The following is a 23,066-nucleotide window of genomic DNA, read 5'->3' on the forward strand; positions in this document are numbered from 1 at the left end:
CTTAATTCCTTGGGTTTTATTATAACTGTTTTCATTAGACTGTATAAAGTTTGAAAATCTTATTTATGCAAACGTATCAAATAGCTTATCACTCAAACAAAGAACAATAAAATTACTCTCCAATTATACGATAATTATAAATAATAATTTAATGGAATATCGATTGGAAATGGTAGTGTTTCAATAAAATAACTATTTTACTTTTGTACAAATTTATATATTAAATGCATAACTCCTTTCGTTGTACTTACTTTGATATACATAAGTTCATATTAAAAATTCTATTTAATAATTTGGTCGGAACATCTGAAAATTTGGTACAAAACTATTTTGTGTAGGTGCAAACAATATTTTAAGTACCTTTTTTTACTTCTATTTTTTTTACAGTTCCGGTGCTGGTTTCTGTGTCATTGGAAGACCCGGAATTTGAATATTCTAATGTGCTTTTTCTTTTACTTTTATTGCTACTTCTCTTACCTTTAACACTTCTGCTCAAAATCGAGCCAGCTTTGATTGATCGTTTTGGTTTTAATTTAACAGCCTTCTCCGGAGGTCTGTGGATACTTTCAGTTCTATGTTGAAGTTTATTTAAACCAAAATTAGGTTTAATTTGTGCCGTTCTCTCCAAGTCACTCACACCAGGTAAATGTAAATCAGATATGCAAATATAATCTTCAGCGCTTTTTGGCGCAACGATCCCAGTATTTACCTTTACCGGTACAATTTCTAATTTCTTTTCAAATATTGTTTCTGGGCCTTTTGAATCCAAGAAAGTATCACCCATATTAGTTGGAGATTCTACTCCACCGACCAATTCTTTTATAAGTTTATCTTCAGTGAGATCATCTAAGAAATCTTCTTCGTCATCTATAATTTCCTCATCATCTGAACAAAAGGATGAAAATGATGTTACTGAACTTGCTTGGGAATGAAAATCATCTGGTAACTTTACCCTTGGAATATTCGATGGTACTTCTATTTGACTTGAGGATGCTTTAATAATAACTGTTGGTTCTTGTAATAATGGAATGTCACGTGATGCTATTATCACTTTAGGATAGTCTCTTTCTTTAGACATGGTTAAACTTGAATCGTGTTGGTTCCTTGGCGTATTGATTTCAAATGATCTATTACCTTTTTGACTGGTATCATAATATGGTATTATGGAATCAATATTTTCATAATTATTATCAGTACTTGTTTCTGATATTTTATTAATATTACATGGGTCAAATGAAGTCAAAGGTTTGGAATTTCTGTATGCAAGACGACGCTCTAAAGTCGATGTCCTAGGAGGAGGTTGTGGTGGAACCTTAGAACGTTCATACTGACTATCAATACTTCCTACGCAACTTTTGAAAGTTTGTAAAGTTGTGGGTTGTAGAGATAATCGCTTTTGCGCCTTTGGCAAATCTGGAAGCACTTTCGGAAAGTTTCTTCTTTTTATAGTTAGTAAAGCTTCTGCAGCTGTCAAGGGCTCAACTTTAGTACTTTCATCACATGATGTTACATTGATATCATTTCTAAATGTAACAGGAGGAAGAATATCGATTATTTGATTACCACACTCCATTTTTTCTTTCATAAGCTTATCATAATTTATATCAGTTACGGGATCTGATGAGGAATGTTTATGAGATATTCTTAATGGTTTGTCTTGATCAACAGACAATGTAATTACATTTGTAAATGTTTTTTTATCATTTTCTTTATTTTCGGGTTTATTTTGTACTAAACTGTTTTTAAAGTCCTTTTCAGTTTTTGATCTTTGTATTTTGTTTTCATTATTGGAATGTTTTGATTCGCCACAGTCAAATGATTTATAAATTTCTATTGGTTCTTGGTTAAGTATAGAGTTTGTTCGTGCAGCTGGTGTAGCATCGATTGCTACAGATACTTTCTTTGATTTAATACTTTCTGTTCCCCTACTTCTTAGAGAATCAGTAGATTTATCAGTACGTTTTATACTCATTGTTGAATTTTTATTACTTCCAATTGAAGAATGCGAGTCAAGAGCAGATGTTGAAGTAGTTTTCTCAGACGTTCTTGTTTTGTTACCCTCAGATTTTCTTAAACCAATATTTTTTGCATTACCATCGACTCTGTGGGCATCTTTTTTAGAACGCTTTGCCTCTGACAACAGTTCTTCAGATCTAGTAAAAGGTTTAATTATAGTCAAACTTTTATCATTATTCAAATCAGAGTTTGATTTTCTCATAATACCTGGAGAACATCTATGCATAACTTCATTAGCAATCCAATCTCTTACTTTTGTATGCGCATCTAATGTACTAGTAGATAGATGTCTTCTAAGCTGGAATCTTTCTCTAAATCCACCTGAGTCATCAGACTTTGGTGTTTTACATGGTTCTAACTTTTTCTTATGTTTTTTCTTGTCACGAATTTTATCAATGCTCATCGACTTAATGACACTGCAACCATTTTTAAATGTTTTTAAAGCACTTTTATCATCTTTGGAGCCTTTTTGGCCGATTACATCAACTTCTCCCATTTCAGGACGAGGTTGTCGTGTAGTTTCAAAAGCTTGTTCTCGAATACGTAATTTTCGTTTTTTGAAATATAATATTGAGCAAATTCCTACATTCACAGCTAAGAAAAGTATACCAAGTGATATAATGAGCGTCATAGTAGCTCCAGACATCTTAACTGGCATATTTGGATTTATTGGCTTGTTAGTTGGTTGAATAATTGCATTGTCCATTAAATGAGGTTGTTGTGAAGGAATTATTTTTATCGGCTCTTGCTGTCTATAAATCATATCTGGATATGATCTTGGCTCTGGTGGGAAGTAGGAGCTTCTCGAAATTGTACCACCTGAAGAAGGTGCATTATACCGAGGCGGATTGGTCACTTGAAGCCTTCTGGTTCTTTGGTTTGGATCTGTGTAATATAAATATAGATTAATAATAACAAAATTAAAACAAAAAGTTCTTTTTTTATTGATCATAATATATGTACATTTTGTATAAGATAAAAAGCAATTAATTTTTGATAACTTCTATTTTTTTACTTATGTATATATAAAGTCAGGTATATACATCATAGAATGTTAGATCTTTACGCCAAATCTCTTATGATATAGTGGGAGAGAACATAGTGCCGAAGTTTCATTAGAAAGTGTTAGTTTAGGGGTTATTAATCCCCAATATGTTAGCAGTATATTCTATTAAACATCATAGTTAATTCCAGTGCTTTTACCCCAATTAGTCTACTGACATGATTTCATTCTCATCATTTCATTTCTAGTTATATGTTATGCATCAATTGAATTTAGACACATTATGTATCACATAATGAAGTCGAATCATAGGCATTATTTTGAGTGGTGTTTTATCATTACAATGAAATAGAAGGTTACGTCATTTTTCAGTACATATCGTTTTGAAAAGTATGATGTATGTGGGTACAAAGAAAGAAATATTCAGTATTGCTTTTAAAAGGATTCGAATAGTTTACAGTTCATTCTGCATAACTGTTATCCATATCTATAAATATTTATAAAACTAAATAGTTAAAGATTTCACCGCTGAGTCCTGCAACTTGATTTTAATGAAAGTTGAGCTTAAATATAATACAAAACACCTTAGAGTTGCCAGGTGGAAATATATAATAGTTTGGATATATTTAGTAAATTGATCATCCAACGGAAGTTTGGAAGTTCTGTTTTATGCACATTAACTTATAGTTGCATATAAAAAATAGCCACAAGAAAATGTTGCCAGAATCTAAAGATTTATTCTAGATGTTAGTATTGTAATCGTAGAGAATTTGTTCTTTTGATAAAAAAAAATAACACTAAACGAAAGCGTATTCTTTTCTCTATAAGGCAACATAGGGCTGCCTATAAAAATAATAGCCGCATTTAAGGATTGCCACTTCACAAATCTAGGTTGTGGCTAACTCAGAGCTAGCAACCCAGGTTGATTTTATAATATTTTAGTTCATCTTTCATATAAACTAAGATCCATTAAAAAATCTTATACCAGCAAAAGTCAGCAGCGGGATATTAAGCTAATACAATAACGTAATTAATAATTTATTAAAGCCAATATTGAAGTGTATAGTCTTAAGTAAATTCATTAAATTTATTACTGATGGTATAAGTGCTGTATACTCACCTGGGGCCCCGTATGTTGATTTAGGTTTGTGCGTAGTAGATTTTGGAGCATACTCGAATAATCGATCAATCAGGAACCTCCTCATCTTTTTAGGTAACGTCTCAAGCCAAAAGTTTGTGTAGTTTGAACGGTATAAACTGCTGACGTATGGCGTAATGTCTGAAGTAATAATAAATATATAATTTATTTATATTATTTACAGCACGAATAACAAATAACAACAAACATAGATAGATATACACAAAAGAAAACAGATAAAAGAATACATAAATAACAAAAGAAAAGTGCATTAAAGAAGTAACATATTTTTTCCTTTCGTGCGGGTTCTTTAGTAACACAAAATGATTACTACTCAGTTTATTGCTTTAGGTGGGTATAAAAATGTCAATATTTAAAAAAATTGTATGATTTAAAAATTTATTGCAATAACTCTGTACAGTATTGCTAATTTGTGGAAAAATAATCTACTATTCATGTCGGTATATGTATATATTACTCTATAGTATTAGGAGCTTCTAGGTCTCCTTTGTTGCATACGGAGTACTCTAACGTGGTTTATATAACCTCCGTAGCTCAATTCAAGTAACAATCATTTATGAATGATCCAAAAATGAAATTGAAAATCTGAAGATTAAACTAAGATTCGATCGAGATATGGCAACCAAATTTCAAGAGATAGAGCAATAATATTTTAGATCTCAGGAATGGCAACACTTGAGGGATACCACAGGCATCACAATGTATTTCCATCCATAAACCTCCGTGGTACTGTTAATTTCTATAGATGACAGTTACGACTTTCCATTAGGCGAGCCGTCATATCGTTTGTTCTAAATATCACAGAGAAAGAAATAAAGAATTCCCCTATAATCGTTGACTTACCCAATCTCAAATATGATTGATGTTCCACGTCATATTCCGGCCACTCCACATTATATTGGTTCCACTCTCTGTGATCTAACGTGTAGTACTTATTCACGCTTTGGGTGTTCGGTGTACTGAAATTGTATAATTAAGAAAGACATAAATAAATTTAATAAAAAATATAAAAAAAATCGAGACCTTAATACTTTCGCAACAAGTTCCCTTTTCGTACACTTGAAAATATTCATCTTTTAATCATTAATCACACAGTCGAAAACACGGCGCCTGCTGTGATCTTAAAAATGATAAGTGGTTCTTTTGCAGTTGTTCAACTCACTTCTAAAACAGTTTCGTTATTAATTTATAAATCAAAGAAAAGAGAATTCTCTTTACATTCAACTTGTAAACTTTAATTTGGCGTTTCGATTCAATAAACAATATATACTTTTGATTCTAAAGTCATGTCCATAGACAATAATTCTTACTTTCTATAATAGATGATAATGAAATGGTAACCTCGCTTGCGCTATCGGTATACACGTGCAGGGCACTAGTGAAGTGTGATTGGTGAGCATGAAAACACTTTTCGTTATTTTTTTGCCTTATTTTCTTTTATTGCTATTCTAATTTATCATCATTATATTATATATTTATTTATGAACGTATGCATGTAGTAACAATATTTATGCATATTTTAGTAGTAAATGCACTGCTTACTTAATTTTCTGCTTGCCTCATTGTTGACTGGTAGAGAACGCCATTAGGTGTTAAGTCCAACATATGTACACTTACTTATATAATTATGCATTGAAGTTTAAATAAATAAATGTTCCTTATATTCTATACTTTTATAACTGTAATAATAATTTCCATAGCACGTTCCAATGAAACACGATGGAACGCATAGAACTTATGCCAAGAACATAATGTTATCTCAAATATTAACACGTAAGATGTTAGTGGGCTAATATCCTGGCACATATGGGGAGAGACCCGTACCTACTAGAGGAACGTTAATGACTTGTTATGGTTATGGTATGGTAAAATCGTGAAGTTAATATTTATGGTAATAATAATGTACAAGTTATTTAACATCATACAGAAACAGTACAGCAAACAGATGAAGTAATACATACAAATGATGATAATGAAATTATAATTTGAAGAGTTACTAATCTACATGTTGTAATTGACTTAGTTGACAATTTTTAACTTCACTGTGTTTAATTAAGAATTAATTTGCAGTGGAGCCATCACATCATGAAATGTAGCAATTGTGAATTAATAATTACAATTGTATGAAACACTTTATATGTAGATACAATTAAAATGGTTAGCAAAAAGTTTGTTACTCTCTAACTTTTTGCCCCCTATTTCGTACGCAAAGATTTCAGAAGTAGGATAACTTTATGAATAACGATATGGACTACTTCCAGATAATGTACTCCAATCAAGATAAAACATATACCAGATTTTAACCCTTCTTTGCATGATTTTTTATTAGTGAAATAAATCAAGGTGATATAATTCATGTTTAACATTCAAGGAAAAATCGTTAAAAAAATAAATTTGACAGATATGTTTTTATTCTGCAATGGACATTTAAAAGGACAGGACAAAAATTATCAGGACATGATCAATTTAAAATGAGCTTGTTCTTTCATATAATTTTTGGGCATTCAATGTTATGATGGAAATTTCCATCATTATGCAAAAAAGGATTAAGTTAGATCTTCAACAATACAACCATTAAAACCGAATCCAATTTGTTGCAGTAGTTATTTCGTGATACCAGAACAAAAACATATGCATAGACAAAATTTCTTAAAATTATTGTTATGGCATCTATTGGTGTTACTGAGATCCCTCATATCAATATTTTTCAAATATCTTCTATGTACAGATATTATCTAGTTCCTTATCATCATCATCATGATATCATCTTTTAACTGTCCACTGCTGAACATAAGCCTCCTCCTTGGGAGGTTTTACCAATGGTTGCCACGCTTGGCAGGCGGACTGGCAACCGCGATTAGGCTTTAGAGATGTTTTAAGAGGGACGCTGCTGCTCCTCCCTCGCCCTTGCTTAATTGCCTCTTACAACACCCACGGGAAAAGAAGGGATGGCCTATTTTATGCCGGGACCACTTGGCATTTTCCTATGCCACTGCGTTATGTTGACTGGAAGAAATCTCTTTTAGAGATAAGTTCGCCTTTGCTAACATTGTTATTAACTTATTGTTGTTAATGTATGTTTTAGTGCAATAAAGAATATATATGTATAATTTTATTTAAGGGAAAGAGATTGTTAGTAGTGGTATCTAACAGTTCCATTGCTAGCTATGTGGCCTATTTTATGCTGGGACCACACGGTTATGGTTTAGTGACAATTATATAATATTAATAATATTTCTCACCCAATCTTTACGAAATTTGTCCATAATCTCATCATGACTTCGCTGAGTAACTTCTCTTTTTGCGTATACTCTGTATGGAAGTGAGTATTAGCGCCGCCTAGAGGAACACCCAATACATAAGGCAATTCTTCGCCGTGAACACTTTTATTTAGCTGAAATTAAAGATATTGTATTATTTAAAATCAAATGATAATCGTTATTTTACTGCTGGTCATATATATTAACTATACTACATAAGCAATGATTCTGAGATCCATCCATGATACATCCATATCCATTAACTGTGTAATATATTCGAGGTTCATCCTTAGTCTAGTTAAAGTTTGATATACCTCGTATACTTCGTACTAAAGAATCTTCCTTTCCTCTCAGTTATAAATTTTTAGAATGATGTGACCAGTCCATTATCAATTTAGTGAATTAAAGAAAGAAAATAGAAAGACAGTAAAAGAAAGTAAAAAAAAAAAGTAAAAATATATTTATTATCAAAGTATGTTTGTTTAAGCACAAAGTTTAACATTGATTCCTTCACTAGGCTGAGCCTGACCTGTCGGAAACGGGAAACGTATTGCCAAATACATACTTACAGAAAGTGTGAAAGTGTCAAACAGTCGAGAAAGAAAAACAATAAATTCAGCAGTTTATATTACTGTTCATAGTGGAACATAAATAACAAGTCACAGATATTTTAAAGGTGATAATTTTATACGGCCTTTAATGCTAAACCAATGACATATGTGATGGAAAGTCACTAATTAGTATATACCAATATACACAAGAAAATATATTGTGAGGTCTCCGATTCCCGTCACGCAATTGAGTTTATACCCAATAATTTTACAACCTTTAAATCGAAACATGGCCATGCAATCAGAGTCTATACCATACAAGCTGTTAACTATCCACTGCTGAGCATAGGCCTCCCATAGGGGGGGTTTGCAAATAGTTGCCAAGGTTAGCAGGCGGGTTGGCAACCGCAGTCAGGCTCTGGTAATGCCTTAAGAAGATCGCTACTGTCCATCTCTAGACCATTAATTTCCCTTAATCACCTCTTACGACACCCATACGAAAGAAAGGGGTGGCTTATTCTATGCTGGGACCACACGGCAACCAAAGTCGCTTGATATAAAAACAAGCGATACAGAAATATCCACACACATCATCATACATTGCATTAAAAGAAAAAAGAGTTGTGAAATCATTTCGAAAAGATCAATGCTCAATATATCTGTGCTTCGAGCCATTCCCGACATAACGTGCAAAATCGAAAAAAGCAGTGCACATTCTTGTATTTTTATTTCAGACAATTTCGCACTACCTGTTGGAATCGAGCTCTCAAAAATTCAACGTCTATCATGCCTTTTGTGATCGAGAATGTATTGTTCGAGGTGAAACTTTTATTCAGTATTCCACAACGTTCTACTTAATAGTTGGAGGTGTTTTATTAATAACAATTCAAAGACAACTGCTCGAGTTTCCGTTGTGATAAAAAGAAACAGTGAGGAAGAGTACAAAATAAGTATTGAAAGTCGTCAATAGAAAATATATTTTTACTTTCAAATGTATTGTATTTCAAAGTACGGTATAATTTGTTTAAACAATGATTTTTAAAAAAGATATATTTTAAGTTAAGAAGACAACCGGAAAAAATATTCAAAATTCAATGACAGCCCATATAGATTTTTCTCCACATTGTCTGATGACATGTAGGAATGAAGTTATTAAAATAATAGGAATACGCAAATAAAAATACCACTAGTAATTATCACTTTGTGCAGAATTTAATGCAATTCATAATGTCATTGCTTTGAAATAAAATATTGTTCTTTGCTATAATGTATGGAGGATGTACTCGTATATGATCAGTAGTAGATGAACAAGGCTGAGTTTATGATATTGAATCTCGGTCTTACTAAAATATGCTTAGTTGCTCTTCACCTTATTAATGATTGGGTAATTTTCAGCAAGTAAGACCTCTGTCCAACTTCGGTGAATCTTCCAACTGTGATTTCAAGTTTAAATCCCCAGCTAAAGCCGAAATTCCCGAAATATTGAAGGAAGCATATCATAAAATGGTTTCTGAGGATTTTAATTTTTCTAAAGAATCTAAACTAAAATAGTTCGCCGCAATTAGACAGAAATCACACTTGGTGAATATCACTCGACTGAATAAAAACTCACCGACGCGTAATCTGTGCTAACAGAATTATGTCCAAACACGTAGAAATACGATTGCCTTTTGGCTTTTGACTGGTAGTTGGCAAAATTGATAAGAGGTGCCAGGGTTCTAGCGTCGCTAAATAGATTTAATATCACGTCTCGGTTAGCTTCAACACTCCAGCGTTGCGGATCCAGTTTTGATGGAGCATACCTTCAAATAACAATTTATATTTATCATTAGAATGAAATAGAAAATACTTATATAATAAAAATAACAAAATAATATGTATATTCTGATATACATTATTTTTTTTTATTCTAAACTAATAACTAACTAAATTATAACTTTAAACCTGTGAAGTCTACCCATTATATAGACTGTTGAAGTAATGACTAATAACCATTTACTAAGAAAGGAGATTGTTTGTTTATATATTTTGTTTTTTGTTTTTTTTTTATTTGTGCTTTTTTATTTTCATTCTTTTATCTCTTTTGCTGTGTATTATGTGTATGTTTTTTTTTTTTATTGTAATTTGTGTGCTGTAAGTAATGTAAATAAATTATCTATCTATCTACTATTATTTATTTTAGAACAAAATAATCCAACGATTATGTTTTGTAAGAATTCTTTAAAAAAGAGTACTTATTTTATGCTACTTAGAATAATAAATAAGCTGGCAGGCCACCTGATGGAAAGTGGAGATCGTCTGCTATAGATATGAACAGTAGAATGGACATTACAGAATATTCTGTGACACCCATGATACCTGAATCGGAACTACACATAGTGTTAATTTAGACAATTGAATGAAAACACTGTAGATTCATTTTTTATTTTGTATGTTTTTATTTTATTAGGTGTACACAACAGTTTACAATCAATAACATTAAAAACATTTATAGAAAAACAATAGTACGGACTACATTGAAACCCAGATAGGTACATACAGCATGGTTAAAGCAGTTAGCAAAGAATGTTAAATTATTAATTATATATAAAACGGATATGAATATTTACTACATAACAATGAGCAAGTACATGCAATTAAATTTATAAAAATATAGACATGTCAAAGAGATTTTGACGACTGTCTGTAAAATGTTTCTGAAGCATTCAGACGCGAGTTGAAGATATTAATTTAAAGACGTTTAACGGATATCTCATTAAAAATACGATACATACAAATGAACGGGTTATAATACGAGGTATGATTCTTAAAAACGCAAAGTGTGAACGTTTAACGTTATATTGAAGATCAAAACTGAGAGTAAAGATGGCTACTTTACTGTTTTTTTTTATACAACTTAGAATGGCAAACAAGCTGACGGCCCACCTGATGGAAAGTGGTAACCGTCGCCTATAGTTACGATCAGTACCATGGACATAACAGAGTATACTGTTTCGCCCATGATACCCCCCATGCGTTGCCATTCCTGAGGACTCAGGTGTTATTCCTCTGTACCCAGTAAATTCACGCCATATCCCACCCTTCAAACCGAAACATAGTGTAATAAAAATAGTAATGAACAATTTTGTGCGAAGTAAATAAGTCAATTAAATAATAATTGACTTTGACCCTAGTTTATCTTTTTCTATCCCGTAAATGATTTTAATTTTATATATGATCACACAATTATTGCCAATACAGAGACAACACGAATCGTTCAACCGTAAAGCCAATGTGCTACTCTCGACAGTTGGCCTTACTGTGCCGATTCACTAAATGCTTTTTCACACTACTTTTGAAGGATCGAAGCTTATAGGATGCAGGAAAAATATCACAAGGCCATTCTACATTGTTACGGTACGATTTACGTAAAAGTTTTAATAGCAAATAATAGTTTGGCGTTATGTTTAATGTGAAATTTCCGGTTGTAGTAGTGGTGGTCAATCTTCGAGTGTTGGCGGTCACACACATACTAATGGTAGCGGAATTAAACAAAAATGTTCTAATTAAATAACAATGTACATATACTCACTGTTTCAATATATCTTTAAGAACTTCTCTTCCGTTTCCTTCGAATATGATTTTACTGTATTTGATAATAAAATCATCTCTTTGATTTTCCAAAATGCCATAGTCAACTTCAATTGCCCCGAAGTCGTGGTAGCTCTCCAATTCCGTGACACCGCTTAAAAGTTGATAGCTGAAGTAGCAAAAATATCACATTTGACATTACATTAGATTGACCTTTTTACTGCCTACTGAACAAAGAACACAATTCCACAAAGGACAAAGGAATAGAAGAATAATAAGAATACAAGTCATTTCTTTCAACAGCATTTTCTTTCAACTTTATTTTTGAAACAATGTCGTCACTAGTAGATTTTGGTCCACAGAAAAACATAACACTTACTTTAACTGTAGTTGCAATTATTAATATGTAAAATCAATCTATCAAACCAATTTTAATGCAATTTCTGTAGGACCAATCTGAAAGTATAAAAATATTAAAAGTATTTAAAAGTATTCCACATCGGTTTATAAATGACGCTCTTCTGAGATAACAAACATAAAATATAACCGAATTGATACCTTTTCTTGGAGTCGCTATAAATATTATAAATTTGCAAATAAAAAAGAATTATCATTATTCTTTATTATTACCAATATGCATTTATAACTGCAAGATCTTTTGAAATAACTTCGAAAAGATTCTTAGTTTTACTATATTATTAAATATTTCTTGTAATTGTTTATATTTATAATAAGTTTACTATTGTAATCTTTCGGAGGAAACAATAAAGAGTATCTATATATCTATAGTTTTAAACAATTTCGAAAAAGAGGTGATTTTAATCGTCAATGCCATTGCATTGCATTTTCCTTTATATTTATTTGGGGACAGTATGTCTTCTTCTTCTACAAATACCTGATGGCTATTACTTCTGAATTCATCTCTTTTTCGAACCAACTTCAAAAAGAAGGTAATTCTCTAACTATTGAACCGATTATGATAAAATGTCCATGAGACCAATATGAAAGTATCCAGTATATAGTATAATATCTTTTTCAATAAAAAAAGAATTTTCCAAATAAATAAATAAGTTTATAACTGACAGAGTTATGAAGTAATAAACATAAAAAAGCATAACCGAATTGGAGCCTACTCTTTTTTGAAGTCCATTCATAAAGACGCACACAAAATTGCTACTGACTCCGAATCAGTTTCACCTAATTAACTTCATAAATAAAAGAAACTGTACACAACCGTTTCGTCTGTAAGAAAAACGTTAATGTAAGCCGTATTTGGGTCACTAGTCGCAAGAAGTGTATCGCTCAGAAACACTCATGCACCATAATATTGCAATGATCAAGGAAACGGGAACCATCAATAACTGTCATCCTGATCTCTCGCTGCTAGCTTATCTCGAAAGGTACGTTTGTTTACACGCAACGAATTGAAAAGAGATAGATATATTTTATAATCCACGTACAGTACGTAAAGACGTTTGGCGCCTTTATTCATAAATACGTCAAACCGTTCGTAAACCTATTTTATCTATTGAACTGTTTTATCTCTTTCTTTTGTGCTAAATTCCTAATTTAGAAGACAATGACAAAATAGTGTAATAGTTAGATTTATAGAAGATTTTAATTTTTATAAATAAGGAAGTGGTTGTTTTACTTCACACTTGTACGCCTGATTGAATTTGGATGAACTCTTGCACAAAGATGATCTACGACTTTTCCTCAATTCATGCTAATTAACACAGCGTACAGCTAATGTGTGTGCCCTTACTAATATTATAAATGTAAAAGTGAGTTTTATTTTACCTTATAGCGCCTGAATAAGAACATTCTAAAAGTAAATGTATATAAAAAAGTATAATAATAACTAAAGAGTTTGCATCGGCCGGTCGCCAATAGTGATCGAACCTGCAACTGTTCATATTCATGGTACTGCTCATGTCTATAGGCGACGGTTACCACTTTCCATCAGGTGGGCCGTCAGCTTGTTTGCCATTCTAAGTTGTATAAAAAAAATAAATAAAAAGAAACTATCGTATACTGTGACTACATCACCGAAGTTATAACAATCACCATAACCTAATTACAAAGTATCACTTGACACATATATACACAAAAACATTCAGTCAAGTTAGAACTCTAAAAGTTGATTGAAAACTACAACAATGATCTTACTTGCTTGTCAAATTCGGAAATGATTTCATAGTCTCCGCTGGCTCGTTTGTTATGAAGTTTCCTGTCACAGTCGGTCCCAACGGCGTTTCAAACTCTCTCGCTAAAATTTGCACCTTCTTGATTTGCGATAGTCTATACAAGAAAAAAGAAGGTATTTTTGAGAATATTACATTTTGAGAACATTTCACTGTTAATATTTTACTGAACTACGTGTCATCTTGCGGAAGTCCATATCGCTTGTTATTTAATCAGAATTATTTTGTTTAATTCCGCTACCATTAGTATATGTGTGAATGCAAAGAGAATGTAAAAAGGGTTTTTTTTTTAATGGGTGATAATGGAATGGTATCCCCACCCGCGCTATCGGTATACACCGGCGGAGCACCAGTGAAACAGATCAGTTAGCCTATCGTGACGAATTCAACAAGAATTGTTCACGATGGTTTCCAGGGCGAATCACATGGAGGTCGACATAATAGGGCATATTGCTAGCAATGGAGCTGTCAAACTCTATTGCTAACAATCCCTTCCCCCCTGTGAAAAGAGTTGAAACACGTATCGCAAAACGTGCATATACAAAATGTCAGTTAAAGATCTATGGCTAATATGGAAGGCTGTGGAACTTTTGGTACTAGTAGTGGTGGTCAATCGAGTGTTAGCAATCACACACATACTAATGTTAGCGGAATTAAACAAAATAATTCTAATTAAATATAAGAAGAAAATTTAATATAAGAACATTGTTTTATGAACCTTATTAATAACGTAGTGTTTCCATTAGGTAATGATCGATCGTTCATCATTATCATGTTCGATTTTGGAAATATTGCGTTATACTTATGTAACTAAATATACTCCAAAATCAAACAAAATATTACCATAAAAATATATATGCTACGTATTTATTAAACGAATCCATCACAAAAGAGATAATTAATATAAAAAAAAAAACCTTTATCTATTTACGAGGATGTTTGTGGCGTGTAAGCTCCTAAAAGAATGGAATCAAACTAAATAAAAATTTATGTTTAAAAAAAGATTCAGTATTGTTTTGAACTGTACAAACAAATACATTACCTTGATTATCCTCAAAGCTACGTGGTTTGGGTACAGATGTTAAAGTTTCAAAGAAAATTGGATCGAATTGGATAAGGCTACGGTTTTCATAAATTATAAAACCGACCTTCGAAGGTTAGTTGCATTTCAATAAAAATAGTTATATGTGTGGTTAAGTTTTGCGTGTGTGTGTGTGTGTTTTATTTTTTATGTATTACCTAAAATGACAAACGGCCCACCTGATGAAAAGTGGTAACATAAAAACGTCAAACCTGTACGGTACTAAACGTAAACTTATTTTAGCTTTGAACTGTTTTGTCTTTTTACTTTTACGCTAAATTATATATTTAAAAGACAGTGACAATACACTTTAATAGGGGGGAAAGGGATTGTTAGCAATGGGGTCAAATAGTCCCATTACTAGCAATATACCCTGTCAGGTCGACCTCCATGTGGTTCCCCCTGGAAACCATCGTGGCCAATTCTAGTTGAATTCGTCAGGATGGACTAACTGACCTACATTCATCCTAATCAGTCATCTATCACTGGTGCCCCGCCAGTGTATACCAAAAGTGCAGACGGGGTTACCATACCATTATCATCCATTAAAAAAAATACACTTTAATAGATAAAGTTGGTTTGTAGGAGGTTTTCAAGTTTTCAAAAATAAGTAGGTTCTTAATTCGGTTGTATTTTTATTTGTTTGTCACCTCATAACTCCGTCAGTTATAAACCGATTTGGAAAATTATTTTTTTTACCCAAAAGGATATGTTTACAGATCGGTTCTATAGAAATTTTATCAAAATAATTTAGTAGTTTATTTTTAATCGAAAATAACTGGTTTCGCCACAATTGAAGTCGGTTTCTTTTGTGGAAGACAATTTTATTTTTTTTTTTAATAAAGAGGTTATGGAACCAAAATATGGTCTTACACGATTGCCCGCATGTAAAAGCTTCAAATCACTCAGCGGGCTATGAAAAGGGTTATGCTCGAAGATTATTTTTGCGTGATAGAATCGGAAACGAGGATATCCGCAAAGGAATCAAAGTGACCGACATAGCCCATGATGAATATGGAGGTTAGTTATCAGGAATGGCAACGTATGGGGGATTCCATGTACGTCACTGTGCATACTGTCACGACCATGATTCTATTCATGTCTTTAGGCGATGGGTACCACTCTCCAACAGATAAGCGTCAACTTGATTGCCATTCTTAATTTTATAATTATTATTACCTCTTTCAAGAAGAGGTTGAAATGACATTTTCTCTCCCTTGAGTAATATGTTTTTTGTATTTTTCTAACTGAACTGTCAAATCTTAAAATCATTAAACGAAATTTTTAATGTAAGTAGTATATTCATTTATTTAAACATTTATTATATAAGTAGGTAGGTATTATATGTATTTATAGTGTTTGTATTTATGTAATATTTTATTATATATTTTAATATTTTATTTAACTATATATTTGTTTATGTATTAATAGTTGTAGCACTTCAGCTGTTCGCTAACGAAATGCTTTCTTACTGTACTAGGTTGATTGGAAGAGATCTCTGTCAGAGATAAGTCCACCCTTGCTCACAATATTTATAAATACATTATTTTATATGTAACTTACAAGTGCAATAAATATATATATATATATATATATATATATATATATATATATATATATATATATATATATATATATATATATATATATATATATATATATATATATATATATATATATATAAATGTGTTTTGTCAATCAGATTTAAACTCACCAATTTTAGGGTCTTTTAAAGTGGAATACGATATGAGATAAATTTTTACTTATTTTTTTAATAATTATAATTGTGAAAGGGAGTTTCTTTGGTATTATTTGGTAACATTTATGTCTTCACATCTTAAAAGATTATTATGAAGTTTAACCGGCGAGCATATATGAAAAGATTGATGAATGTGGAAGAAGCGAAAGAGGTTTGTTTGAATCGAAGCATTTGGTGTTCCATTGTTTCTGCCTACCCTAATGGGAGACAGGCGTGACAGATATGTATGTAGCTATGTATGTATGAAGTTTACTATGTACATATTATATGGAAAAGAAAGGGAGAAATGCTACTTTTATCCAAGTGAACATATCCCGATCACGAGGACGAAGCCAAAGGCAAAAGCTATTAAAGAGAAAATAAATACTTACGGTTTGTTCTGGAGACACGTCATCATATTCTTTGCATTAGGATAGCATCCGACGCTCTGTGCAACTTGTAGTGTGTACTGCAGTGGATTTTTTGTCATGGCCCAATCTGATAATGCTGATCCTGACATCAAAATAGCTCGATGGAATAAACCTTAAAAGAATAATAATAATAATATATTTATTTGTCTCCTCACAAACAACTTAAATTTACACATAGGTATTTAGGATAAAATAAAATTAAAATAATATGGAACTTTGCTTTGCTGGAACTTGTCTCTAATAAGTTAAGACCTGTAGTACAGATCACCAGGCCCCCAACCGATATGTGTTTAAATAATAATTAAACAAAATGCATTCCACTGAAATTACACAATCCAAAAATAAAAATAAAAAACAATAATTAATAGCAGGAGATAAAAAAAGAACAAAAAAGTTAATATTGGAAAAAAAAAAATGTGCGTGTGCGTGTGCGTGTGCGTGTGCGTGTGCGTGTGTGTGTGTGTGTGTGTGTGTGTGTGTGTGTGTGTGTGTGTGTGTGTGTGTGTGTGCGCGCGCGCGCGCTCGCGCGCGTGTGTATGTGTGTGTGTGCGCGTGCGCATGTGTGCGTGTGTGTGCGTGTGCGTGTGCGTGTGTGTGTGTGTGTGTGTTAAAAGAAAAATGTATATAAATCATCACCCTCCTCCTTATCTACATCATATTAGCTGTTATCTGTCCAGTTCTGATTATAAGCCTTCTCCATAAACTGCTATAAGGAACGGTCCTGAGCCACCTGCATCCATTAACTCCCTGTTATTTATTTAAGGCTGTCACTCCATCCAGTCGGGAATCCTACACTGCGTTTGTCCGTAAAGAGTCGCCACTCAAGAACTTTTCTTCCCTATCGGTTATCAGTTCTTCGAGCTATGCAACCAGTCCATTGGCACTTCAGCTTGCTTATCCTACTGATTCTGATTGATTTTTATGTTTTTTTTTTTATACAACTTAGAATGGCAAACAAGCTGACGGCCCACCTGATGGAAAGTGGTAACCATCGCCTATAGACATGAGCAGTACCATGGACATAACAGAGTATACTGTTTCACCCATGATATCCCCATGCGTTGCCATTCCTGAGGACTCCGGTGTTATTCCTCTGTACCCAGTAAATTCACGCCATATCCCACCCTTCAAACCGAAATACAGCCATGCAAACACAACTACTTTACGGTTGAAACACGAATGGGACAGAGGTACCCAAGCAATAGACTATTGTACAAAGTCTCCCTCTGGTATGTATATGTAGAAGATAGCATCGTGTAGGTCCCGATGTAGAATAAGCCACACTTTCCTCTCCCTTGGGACTCGTAAGAAGCGGTTAACTTAATGATAGAAGTCTGGACAGCAACATCCATCTTAAAACATCACCAAATCCTACTTACAGTTGCCAACTCGCCCGCCAAGCGTGGCAACTACTGGCAAAAATATCCTTATGGGGCGAGCTCATATTCAACAATGGACAGTTAAGGGCTGACATAATAATAATAAATGTTAATAATTTCAATTGCAGTTTGCAATTTAAGCAAATGAATTTAAAAATAAGTTAATATACGAAAGTAGTTAAGTAAAGAAATAAATAAATGTATATATAAAATCGTCATAGTCGTAGAATACCGACGGATCTGACAAATATTACATATAAAGATCCGTCAGTATTCTACGACTATGACGAAATGTTTCATCGTACATCAGTATACATATTTACGATAGATGTCGCTGTTTTTACAGAGCAAAATAAACTTGATAGATGAACGTTTCTAAGAGCGTCTTCTATTTAATATATAATATAGGAGTCAAATATTTGCATCCGCTCCCATTTAACTACTGTATATTCAATATCTTTATGCATAGGAACTTGTTAGAAATATTATTGGCCAAATTTCATGAAATTTCTGTGCAATATTAATTAATAGAAATTTCCGATTCGTTACCTCTATTAGGCAATGAGTAGTTTCATGTAACGAGGTATCGGGATAGATTTAGCAGACATATTATTACGAGGCAATACTAGTGTGGACCGGCGACTTTGTCCGCGTTCATCGTCATTATCATCATATCAGTCTTTAACTATCCACTGTTGAACATAAGCCTTCCCCAAAGGGGGGATTTTGCTAGTAGTTGGCTTGGCAGGCGAGTTGACAACCGCAGTTAGATTTTGGAGATGTTTTGAGAGAGATGCTGCTGCCCATCCCTCGTCCTTTAGTCGCTTCTTACGACACCCACGGGAAAAGAAGGGGTGGCCTATTCTATGCCGGGACCATACTACAAAATACTTTATACTGATCGTCACATCCTGATCATCCATTAAAGTCCCACGATTGGACAAGAATACATCGCATTCTCTTAGTCGCCTCTTACGACACCCACGGGAAAGGAAGGGGTGACCTGTTCTATGCCGGGACCACGCAGACCATTTGTCAGCGTTAACAAAAAGTATATTATTTTAAAATGTTGCCTAGGTATTTATCCATACATAATTAAGATTGCGTTTCATAATTAATTAATTAATTATTGATAATTATGTAGTTACATTGATTTCAATACTAAATTACTGTACCGATTTTGATAAAATTTCTATAGAACTAATCTATAAGTATATTCTTTTAGATGAAAAACATATAAGCGAATTTATAGCCTCCTTTTTTGAAATCGCTTGAAAATAAAATCAATTCAGAGCTCGCGAAGACGTACCTTTATAACTTCTAAAAGGATTATTCTGGAAGTTTCTCCAAAAAGGTATTATTGTCCAAATAAAAGTGTTTCTCGTTTTATAAAGAAATTTCGAGAATTGTCGATATTACATTACATAGTTCTAGAAAGGCGCATTGACCTTGACGCGTGGAGTACCTACTGTCTACGTTAATATTACCGTGTAGTCTCGGTATAGGATGGGCTACCCCCTTCCCCCTGATTGTTAGTAATGGAAACCAAAAATCCCATCGTTAGCAATATACCCAACCAGGTCGACCTCCTCGTGGTTTCCCCTAGAAACTATAATGGTTAATTCCACATGAATTCATCATGATGGGCTAACGTGCCTGTTTTCATTCTCATCGATCACCCTTCACTGGTGCTCCGCCAGCGTATCCCGTTAGCGCAGGCGGGGTTACCATTCCATTTTTATCCACCAAAAAAAAAACCCCTTCCCCCTTCCGTGAGTATTGTAAGAGACGAGTAAGGGAACTTCATGGTCATCAGCATCATCATTTTTATTATGGGCAGCAGCGTCCCTTTTAAAACATAACAAAAGCCTAACTGCGGTTGCCATTCCGCCTGCCAAGGACGGCAACTGCCGGCAAAACTATCCTTATGGAGGAGGCCTATGTTTAGTTATAATAAAATAATAAAAATAAATATATATTAAGTCCATCTATACATAGAGTGTTTTTTTATGAATCTACTATTATTTTATTATTTCAGTCATTAATTGTCCACTGCTGGACATAATCCTTCCCATTTTCACCCATCAAAAAAAAATACATATTCATCTCGAATGGTCTAGAACTTTCTGGACACGGGTTCAGTAGGTATAAAAGGCGAGCAACACGCAGTCGAACGACAATTTCTGTTTAAAGGTTTTGGTAGTGTTCGGAATGCCTATCAAAGTGAAGAAGGAATGCCTCTCGAAGCGAAGAAGAATAATTAAATACGACTACTGCGAGCTAGTAAGAACTGCGGAGGCTCTATAGCAATTTGGATCATGAATTTCTGTGCCTAATTGTTGACACTTGGTAATAAACGTACTTCTATCTTTACGACTCAATATTTATTTACCCCGTACGTTATCAACATTATCTTGTGGTATCAATCTTCGTGTTCTATTACATTACACTGCCCCCTGCTGACATAAAATTTACCCCATTACTTTAAACAGGGGTGCTTCTTCTCTCTAATTCTTAGGTTATGTAATAAACTCTCTCCCAATATTTTCGTTGTATGAATCTATCTATCTATCTATTTAAGAGCTGCGCTCTTGTCGGTGGAGCTCTTGCCACTCACTACGATTTTTAGTGAGCCTCTTCATGTTATATGAAGTTCTTTAAAAATAGGATAGAAATTTCTTTAGCATTGACGAGGCTATAATTGCGAGCGTCCATAAGCTACGGTAACTACTTACCATTAGACATGTCGTATGTTTGTTTGGTACCTCAGTAGACACCACCACAGATACAGAGTACCACAGACAGAGTTAACAGTTTCTTAATTTAAAAATAAATGTGAAAGAGTACAAATGTTTCTAATAATAAAAAAAAAATATATAGTAATATATATATATATATATATATATATATATATATATATATATATATATATATATATATATATATATATTAAATAGTACAATAGAGAGTTAGCTACGTTTATTTGTACATTTTATTTTTCTAAATAAATAAGATAACGAAAATATCTCACCGTTAGGAACAGATGATAGTAATAAGAAATTTACACATGCAGCCCCCGTACCATGGCCTATTAGAGTCACCGAAGTAGGATCTCCATTCATGTCCTCTATATTGTCTCGGATCCAAGTTAGAGCTGCCAGCTGATCGAGAAGACCGTTATTGCCGAAAACATGTTCTGTTGTACTGGGCTTCAAAAAACCTAGAAAAAAAAAACAAGTAAATAAACTTACCACCGTTCGCGTATTTTATAAAGAGTTATTATAAAGAAATATTATTGTCACAAATTGAAATAAATCGCACGACAATAGTTTTTGCAATTTATCTGCTTTATATAAAACATGTTCTCGTAAAATTAGTGTCATGGCACTAAATTTGCAGTGTCACTTACTTATATATACAAAGGCACAGCACTAATTTTTTAATTTTTCTGATTTACACATAAAATATTGTCGTAAAATTAGTTTCGTGACACTAATTTTGTTAATTAAATTAATTAAAAAAATTATGTACACGTAAGTGATATGTATGTTTTACAATATAATTTTTTTTTTTTTAATAAAATAATATAATGAAATTAGTGTCACTGGACTTGAATAATAAATATCGACTTTAATAGTGGCAAAATAAGTTTAATTTTTAAACTAAAGTAATGAAACAAAAAAAAAAGTGTAACCGAAATTTCTATGGGACTAATCTGAACGTACTCAACTAATCTGGGGGTCTAACATGAAATTAAATTTCGAATTTTCGGACTCAATTTCGTGTTTTTGTTCATATCGAAATCGACCCGGTACATAGAGCTTAACATTTCGTTTGTCATAAAAATACTGCCATAAAGTCCAAAGGAACGGTACTTTAGCATTTTTAATATTTTAAAACGGCATGTATCATGTAATTTTAACATCAAATTTGTGTTTCGTTCGGACCCGAAATTTCGGAAAACATTTCATGGTAGGCCCTCTGTAAGATGTCTCAAATAAAAAAAAAGGAATTTCCAAATCGGTTTATAAATAAAAAAGTTCTGAAGTAACAAACATAAAAAATACAACCGTATTGAGAACCTACTCGATTTTTTTAAATTCTTTTAATTATTAATAATTCTAGTTTCATGTAATAAATTTACATGGCACTAGTTTAGTTAGTTATTAACTTACAGAACTAGTTCTATGAAATTAATTTCACGACATTATTTTTTTTATATAATATAGCTCGAGATATGTTCATGCGATCTTTAGCAAGCATAGGACAGTATCGTCCTTCAATATGAACAACTGAATTTTTTTTATTTTCAACCGTTGGACTCACTGTTCCGGTGCACTAAGTGCTTTTTCACGCTACGCTTGAAAGATGAAGTAAACATATTATGGTAAAAGTCATTCTACAATCATATGGACGAATTCTAAGAGTTAATAATTCTCTCTAATTTTATAATACAAACCATTTTACTAAAGATAGACTTTGAATGCTGAATTACAAGTGTAATAATCGTGATGGGCTAACTGACCTGCCTTTTCATTCTCACCTATCATCCCTCACTGGTGCCCCGCCAGCGTATACCGTTAGCACTAATCATTATCGTCCATTGAAAAAAAAAAACACGCATTTTATCAGGTGAACCATTAGCTAGTTTAGAATTCTAAGTATTATAAAAAA

At 32.8% G+C, this 23,066-nt stretch overlaps 1 protein-coding gene across 1 annotated transcript in view; it reads right to left on the reverse strand.

The window, feature by feature from the left end:
* Positions 1-237: 237 nt before the first annotated feature.
* LOC113522706 (uncharacterized) overlaps positions 238-23,066 on the reverse strand; it is a 41,011-nt gene continuing 18,182 nt past the window's right edge. Inside the window, exons 4-12 of the mRNA XM_026908489.3 lie at positions 21,424-21,612; positions 16,975-17,125; positions 13,729-13,860; positions 11,561-11,728; positions 9,602-9,791; positions 7,421-7,572; positions 5,022-5,137; positions 4,140-4,298; positions 238-2,901 (exon numbers count right to left, since the gene is read on the reverse strand). Of these exons, the coding sequence (XP_026764290.2) occupies positions 353-2,901; positions 4,140-4,298; positions 5,022-5,137; positions 7,421-7,572; positions 9,602-9,791; positions 11,561-11,728; positions 13,729-13,860; positions 16,975-17,125; positions 21,424-21,612 (3,806 nt within the window). The 3' untranslated portion in view covers positions 238-352. The remainder of the gene's footprint in view (positions 2,902-4,139; positions 4,299-5,021; positions 5,138-7,420; positions 7,573-9,601; positions 9,792-11,560; positions 11,729-13,728; positions 13,861-16,974; positions 17,126-21,423; positions 21,613-23,066) is intronic.

The sequence above is a fragment of the Galleria mellonella genome, unplaced genomic scaffold (genome assembly GCF_026898425.1).
Source record: "Galleria mellonella isolate WM207_F2 unplaced genomic scaffold, CSIRO_AGI_GalMel_v1 utg59, whole genome shotgun sequence".
In the NCBI taxonomy this organism is placed as follows: Eukaryota; Metazoa; Arthropoda; class Insecta; order Lepidoptera; family Pyralidae; genus Galleria; species Galleria mellonella.